This window comes from Oryzias melastigma, linkage group LG2 (genome assembly GCF_002922805.2).
Source record: "Oryzias melastigma strain HK-1 linkage group LG2, ASM292280v2, whole genome shotgun sequence".
Lineage (NCBI taxonomy): Eukaryota > Metazoa > Chordata > Actinopteri > Beloniformes > Adrianichthyidae > Oryzias > Oryzias melastigma.
Window position 1 is genome coordinate 12,740,003 of NC_050513.1, and position 7,582 is coordinate 12,747,584.

Genomic DNA, 7,582 nt, shown 5'->3' on the forward strand with positions numbered 1-7,582 from the left:
AATAAATTTTTTCATGATTTCTTTTGGTACTATAATCCAAATAAAAACGTATTTTGCAACAGACAGTGCATGCATTTTACAATTTGTGATTCAGTAATAAAAAATAAATTTGTATTCCTTTTATTTTCAAATTATTTTAATATAACCTATAATCTATAGGATGGATGGAAAGAAGGAAGAATGGAAGGACTGGTGGACAGACCGATTGAGAAAAGGAGGGAATGACAGACGGATGGATTGAAATGAGAAAGGACGGATGATGGATTAATTGATGGATGGATGGATTGAAACAAGGAAGGATTGAAACACTGATGGATCAGACCGATTGAGAAAAGGAAGAAAGGACGGACAGATGGATAGAAGGAAGGACAGATGGCAGTTTGCTCTTTAGATCTGGTTGTTTTATGATTTTCTACCCTCTGTTACCATCTTCTTTTTTCTCTAAACCCCGACCTCCCTCTTCTTCTTTTCCGTCTTGTCAAAGAAACAAAAAAGAGATACAAACATAATCAATATAAATAAAGTTTAGCATGAAATAGGCAGTAAAATCTACCCAACACTAGAGGCTCTCAGCCTTTATCTCTTAGCTCAGCTGTTGGACAGGACAAGTTAGAGAAGAAAAAAAAGGAAGGACAGATGGATGGATGGAAGGATGAATTGAAAGTGGAATGACAGACAGACAGAGGAAGACAGGGGTGTATGGATCAATTCGTTTTAAGAAAAACTTGTTTTTTCAAAAACTATGTCTTTCATAGAATCTTAATTAAAATGAAGGTCTGGTTTCTGAAGCTCATCACATCCTCAGCCTCATTTCCATTCTCCCTTTAGGCGAGGTGAAGCGGTCCCGAGGTACCCGAGCGCCGTCTTTATCCTTCGCCTGGCCAGCCTTCACCTGCAGCGGCCCCGTCTATTGATGTGCTGATATTTGAGCTAACTCAGACATAAAAAGAATGCAAGTAAACAGGAAAAAGCCAAGACAAATTGGACATGGGTAATCTCATTTTTTTAGCTTCATTCGCACTTTTCAGAGACAAGGTTACTGAAATCATTTACATAAAAGACAGAAAAATTAAACTACATCTTAAGTATAATCAGTTCATTTTTTTCTCAAGACAGTTTTTTTTTAAAAAAAAGCCTTACAAAAAAAACAAATCCAAATTTAATTAAATCAGGACAATAAAAAAAAACAAAGATGTTTGTATTTTTTTTTCTTGAACGTTTCAATGTTTTCCACCGTCAGACAGAGCATTCAAGGAGTTTAAAGGACACACGGTGAAACACCTCGGAGTGCCTTTTGTAACTGCAGCAATCAGAAACAGTTTCAGCCGAGATGCTGTGCAGTTTTAGTACTGCACAAGGTGAGGAGTAAATTGGTGAAACGTTTCCATGGCAACAATATATATCAAGCTGAAAATGTTTGTTCAATTAGCTTTTTTTCTGTCTTTCCAATTGAAAAAAATGGCCCTAAAGGAATCAAATCTAGCTTATTTTTTAAAATAAATATATAGCCGTACTAGCCTAGTTTCCACTGAGCGGTCTGGACTGGATCGGTCCACTTCTGGCCAGTTTAGACTAGTCCGCGCAAATCAGGTGAGCATTTGCATTGTGTTGGACCATCAAGGCGAATCTAGAACGATGACGTAGTTGGTGCAACTATTGCAGTGTCTCTGTATTCACAGATTCTGATAGTCTCCGGTCCATAACCCCCTCGAATACGGGGGGAAATAATTCATACAAAGAATTGAATATTCTTTGAGAGAAGATTGCAGGAGATGAGGAAGAATGCACCTTTTGGTTTGGATCTTGAAAAGTGTTGATCGGATGCTTGCTGTTGTCCTAATACCAACGGACCAATGGACCCTGAGTGGTCCATTCCATTTTTCTATGGACCTATGACCAAAGGGGGACCAAAAATGATACAAATTGGTCTGTCCCAATGGGTCCATTTTAAAATGTTAAAATATTGCAGCAGCCAAAAAAGATCCATAATAACAAAGAAAAAAAATCATATTTAAAATTGCACTTTTGGGAGAAATTTCTTCAATAAAATACAGGGACAAGAATGGTCATTTCAGTTAGCTAAAATTAGCTTCATGACACGTGAGGAAGTTATTAGCGCAACATATGAACAATTCAGAAAACATGTCAACTAAACTCTTTAAGTCACCAAATCTTAGTGTAACAATTCCACCAAGCCGAAACTAAGACTGAGCAGTGCTTCTTCTTCTGTGTTGCTGTCAGTAGCAAATACTGATACCCACACCTACAGTGCCCTCTAGTGGTTGTTTTTTAATCACGTATAAGTCATACCTGAGCATAAGTAAGGCCGAATCTGAATTCTTGACCCTAACCCTCCGACTTCTCCCTACCCTCCAATTGTAGGGGCATTTGGAGGTGTAGGGTGTCTGAAATTGTTTTTCAAGATATATTATCTTTTCCGTTGCATTGTGCCATGGAGGAGAAACGCTCTGAAGCACAGACGTTTTCATATACAAGGAAGTAAAGACTTCTTGTTTTAGCATGACTTTATTTTTTTTGATGACGTCACCTAAAGGGACTGACATTCGAATTAGAAGACACTATCCATAACTCTCCGTTTGGAGGGCAAAGTGTAGGGGTAGGTATAGACGTAGGGTAAGAAAAAGGATCCGGCCTAAAATGTAACCCTGGCCAAATTTAGCAAAAAAATGCATGTTTTGGTCCAAAAAAAAAATACGGTACCCAGAACGTATCTTACATGTCATACAAGCCTATTTTTTAGGATTTCATTTATACAACTAAATATTAAGGCCACCATAAAAGAAAAAAAGTGAACTAATATATGAGAAGAACATAGTAAAATTGTGAGAAAAAAGTCATAAGTGATGAAAAAAGTCAGCAGGTAACAAGAATAAAGTTGTAAATTATGTTTGAAAAAGCTTTATTTTTACAAGCTTTTTTGAAAATAAGGTGTTACATTTAGCTTGCTCTCTAAGTCCAACTCCAACTTTTTCTTCTGATTATGCAGTTTTAAGCAAATAAAGTGTTTTTTAAGACATAGTTTCTGTATCTCGGCAGAAGTTCATCAGAAATGCTCATCTAAGTCGTGGACAGGACTACTAAACTAGCTCTGCTAATTTACTCATTAGCTCTTTGTTTACACTCTCTACGATTAGCTTATAGCATCTCACAAGCCCAAGCTAACATTAGCATTAAAGAAAAATGGTGAGGAATATCTGGCTTTTCTAGTTGTACAGTTTAGAGCCAGATGCCAGCTCAGATGAGGACTATGAAGATGCTAATGAATCTATTTGTCTTCAAGTAGAATTGTAGCAGAGAAAGGAGACTTTGACTCGCCTACGTCAGAGTCTGCACAACAAACACAAGCTTTATGGGAGCCGGTTTGAATCTGCTCCTGATCCAACATGATTTAACCCATTAGAACACAAAGTGACATCAGTGTAGCAGAAAAATATCTGAAATGCTTTTTTCTGTTTTCTTTGGTTTTGTGGAGTTTTCCACATCATTTTATTTTTAAGGGAAAGTGGGTGTGTAAACAAAGAAATACTCGCCCACTTTGAATAAAAATGTACATTTTTATTCTCTTAAAATGTTGACTTTTTAAAATACTAATTGTATGACTTTATTCTTCTTAAATCTTGATTTTTACCTGGTAAATTTACACATTTTTTCATTTAAATTTTGATGCTGGTAAATTTTTCTGCTTGCTTTCTGTCCCTTGTTTGTTTGGTTGTTTTTTTCCTACTATATCATTTTTTTCGTTTGATTTTTAGTTTTTTATTTCGTTTTATCTTTTCTCCATTATTTAAATGTTTTTTTTTTAAATTGTGTTTTAACTTGTGGTTCCCCTCCCCCACCAGCAGATGTCAGAAGCGAGCTACGTGTCGTGTTATCTAACAGGAAAATCGACCAGAAGAAGATGAGCAGCAGCTCTGCTACAGCCCTTTCAGCATCAACAGCAGATGGACGCGATAAGACCCCTTTTACCTATTTTTATGCATTTTTCTTTCAGTATTCAACATTTCTGGCATCCGAAAACGTCGATTTTTCATTTAGCAAAGGAGCTTAGCGGGTACGAAGCGTTAGCAAGCCTGATTTATATGTCTGTGGGCGTGTCGGTTTGTTTTTCTACATAACTGCGTCGTCATTTATTCCGTAGTGTTTTTTTTCCTTACCCTGCAGTTAAAGTTTCCTCCAAAATCTGCTTTTCAAGTAGCACATTCCTATTAAAAAGGCTGTGAGATATAATTTAGAGAAAAATGGACACGAGAGCTTGGAAGAACCCTTACGCCGACTTCGACGGGAGCCCCGCATGCGCACAGGCCTTCTTCGACCCCCATGGAAAGGTAAAGGCGCGCGGGAGGAGCGCGCGTGCAGCAACAAAATGTCTGCTTATCGACGCTTTTTGTTTCTTTCGACCCCTTTTAGATCTCAGGAGGGTTTGCACAGCGGTTGAGCAGTAAGGTCAGCGAGCTTCTGGCTGTCATGGAGAACGGGCTGAGGAGTGCTGACCCGAGAGACTGCTCTGTTTACACTGGCTGGGCAGGTTAGGACCATAGACTGTATTAATCGACATGTCGATTTTATAAAAAAAAAAATTAAAAAAAATCACCCTGTTGGAATTTTTTTTAACAAAAAAAAAACAAGCTAGTAAATTATATTTTTTGGTATAAACGTTTTCACATTTATTTATGAATTACGTAACGGCAGGCTACTATGACGTCATTTACTTACTACAATCTAAAAGAAGGAAATTGGGATGAGATATTTCTCCTTTCTATCAGAAAGGATTTTTCAATAACTTAGTTTGAAACCAGGACGGAAAAAAAACTTTTTTTTTTTTTTTTAGTCAAAAAATAGTTGAAAAAACATTTACGGGGGAGTGTGTTTAGCTAGACCCTTCCTCGGACTGTATCTTCATGAATACCTCTTCATTTTTATCAGATGCTTCCATTAGGTTTAAAAAAAACCTATAAAATGTTTACTAGTATTAGTATTTAGTTACACTTCAAGTCCAAGTCACTCTGAGTCATCGTTTCTTTAGCAACGACTCTAGCCAATCAGAAGTGAGCTTGTTGGAAGGCCACACCCCTGAGTTCATGTATGATGTTACACAGACTATTGATGATAAGGTAGAAAAGGATAAAAAATAGGGTAAAATGTGACTTCAGAGGAACAAAAATAAGCATCATATTTGTGTTATTGAATTATTTTAAACAAAAATAGATCATCTTGATGTTTTTAATAATTTTTTTAAACAAAAACATTGTTCTTTTCAGGCATCGCTCTGCTCTACCTTCACCTCCATGACATCTTTAAAGAAGAATCCTTCCTCCACAAAGCGCTGGACTACGTCAGCCACAGCCTCAAGTGTCTGACGCAGCGCCGGGATGTCACCTTCCTGTGTGGTGATGCCGGCCCCCTGGCTGTGGCTGCAGTGGTCTACAGCCGCCTGCACAGGGTGCAGGAAGCCAACGACTGCATTAGCCGGTTGGTTTAGTTGCTTCTGATAATCTCCCGGCTTTGGACGGGAGAGTTAGCTGAGACGTGCTTTTCGCAGGCTCACGCAGTATCATAAGGCGGTGGTGGACGGCTCCGGCGCCCTGCCGGACGAGCTGCTGTACGGGCGGGTGGGTTACCTCTACTCGCTCGTGTTTGTCAACCAGCAGCTCGGGGGAGATGTAATCCCGGTGCAGTTCCTCCAGCAGGTAGGAGTCGGCCTGAAAGGTGGATATTTGAAGGATTTTCTGGTCTTGATGTGTCGTTTCCTCCTTCAGATCAGCGAGATCATCCTGGCATCGGGTGATAACCTAAGCAGGAAGTTCCGGGTTCAGAACCAGAGCCCCCTGATGTTTGAGTGGTACCAGGAGCAGTACGTCGGAGCTGCACACGGCCTCTCCGGCATCTATTACTTCCTCATGCAGGTTGTCCTTTACTTTTTTGTTTTCGCGTTTGTCAAAACGTAGTTGAAGCATCTTTCTGTTTTACAGCCCGGCTTCGTGTCCGCCGCGGAGCACGTCCACCGTCTGGTGAAGCCCAGCGTGGACCACGTCTGCCGCCTCAAGTTCCCCTCGGGGAACTACCCCCCCTGCATCGGGGACGAGCGAGACCTGCTGGTGCACTGGTGCCACGGCTCGCCGGGAGTCGTCTACATGCTGCTGCAGGCGCACAAGGTCACCGCCAGGGGCGCACACGAAGGATCCCTTCAGCGCCGTCTGGCGGTGGAGTTAATCAATCCTTCTGGTTGCAGGTGTTCGGGGTCCCTCAGTACCTGGAGGACGCCCTGCAGTGTGGGGAGGTGGTGTGGAAATGGGGCCTGCTGAAGAAGGGCTACGGGTTGTGTCACGGCGCCGCGGGCAACGCCTACACCTTCCTCGCCCTCTACCGCCACACGCAGGACCCCAAACACCTGTATAGAGCCTGCGCGGTGAGGTTACACAACAGCTTTGTTAGAGCAGACACTGTGTAAGAGCACGGGGGTGGGAGGTTGATGATTTGGGATTACCAGATGCAGCAATAGAATAGAGTTCTAAATTAACACACTGCTCCTTTCTGACTCTCTTTATTCCGTCTTTAACATCTAAGATGAATGGATGTGGCACCGCTGCAAGGGATAGTCATGTGACTTACTGGAATGTTTATGGTCAACAGGCTGTAACTGTCTGTGTGTCCTTTAGGGGGCAGCAGCGACACATGTTTAATCCAACCCTACAGACCAGTAACAAACATTTGGGTTGTTGGTTTTTGTCGTCGTCACACAGATGTGGATGTTGAAGAATGTTTTATATGAAGTCGCAGAGTTGACTTTAGCTTTTTGCAGTTTGCTGACTGGTGCATGAACTACGGCAGGCACGGATGTCGAACGCCAGACACGCCCTTTTCTCTTTTTGAAGGTAAAACAGAGAAACGTCTCCTGAGTTTGAACCTTTGACTTCGTCTTTGTTGATGTATGTGTTGCATTTTCACCAAAAAGATTGAAATAATTGTTGTTATATAGATTAAAACATAAAAAAATGATCAAACATTTGATATAATAAATTATTATATTGACTTATGTTTAACCCTTTAACTGCCTGCTCAACCAAACTGTGGGAAACATTTAGGAAACATGTTTTTAAAAATATTGATTGTGTGTATTATTCCCCAAAGTATGAAGCCCCTACAGGGGAAAAACTGAAAGTAATATTTTTTTTTCCAAAACATTGAAATAATAATAAAATGTAAAAAATAATTCTGGTTAGTAACGGTGCGCACCAGATAGTAACTAGTGCGTATCAATTAGTAACCGGAATATTTTTTTCAAATCGATTAAAAAAAAAAAACAGTTACTGCATGGTGTGCACCAGTTACTAACCAGTATTTTTTTTGTTAGAAATTAAAGTAGAAAAAAAAATCTGGATAGTAACTGTTGCGCACGAGTTCGTAGCAGGTGTACACCAGTTACTGTCTGGTGCGCAACAGTTAATTACCAGATTTTTTTTTACATTAGTTGAAAGTAATATTGAAAGAAAATGAAAGTAATATTTTTTTTCTAAAAAAATGAAATAATTAAAAAACAAAAATAATTGTGATTAATAACGGT

The 7,582-nt window shown here is 39.8% G+C and overlaps 1 protein-coding gene across 1 annotated transcript in view; it reads left to right on the forward strand.

Annotated features, from left to right (window-relative positions):
* The first annotated feature begins 3,849 nt into the window (after window positions 1-3,849).
* The window catches only part of lancl1 (LanC antibiotic synthetase component C-like 1 (bacterial)), a 6,214-nt gene continuing 2,481 nt past the window's right edge, over window positions 3,850-7,582 (forward strand). The window contains exons 1-8 of the mRNA XM_024288938.2: window positions 3,850-4,346; window positions 4,429-4,546; window positions 5,280-5,490; window positions 5,561-5,708; window positions 5,778-5,924; window positions 5,991-6,173; window positions 6,251-6,427; window positions 6,821-6,893. Coding sequence (XP_024144706.1) covers window positions 4,260-4,346; window positions 4,429-4,546; window positions 5,280-5,490; window positions 5,561-5,708; window positions 5,778-5,924; window positions 5,991-6,173; window positions 6,251-6,427; window positions 6,821-6,893 — 1,144 coding nt within the window. The 5' untranslated portion in view covers window positions 3,850-4,259. The remainder of the gene's footprint in view (window positions 4,347-4,428; window positions 4,547-5,279; window positions 5,491-5,560; window positions 5,709-5,777; window positions 5,925-5,990; window positions 6,174-6,250; window positions 6,428-6,820; window positions 6,894-7,582) is intronic.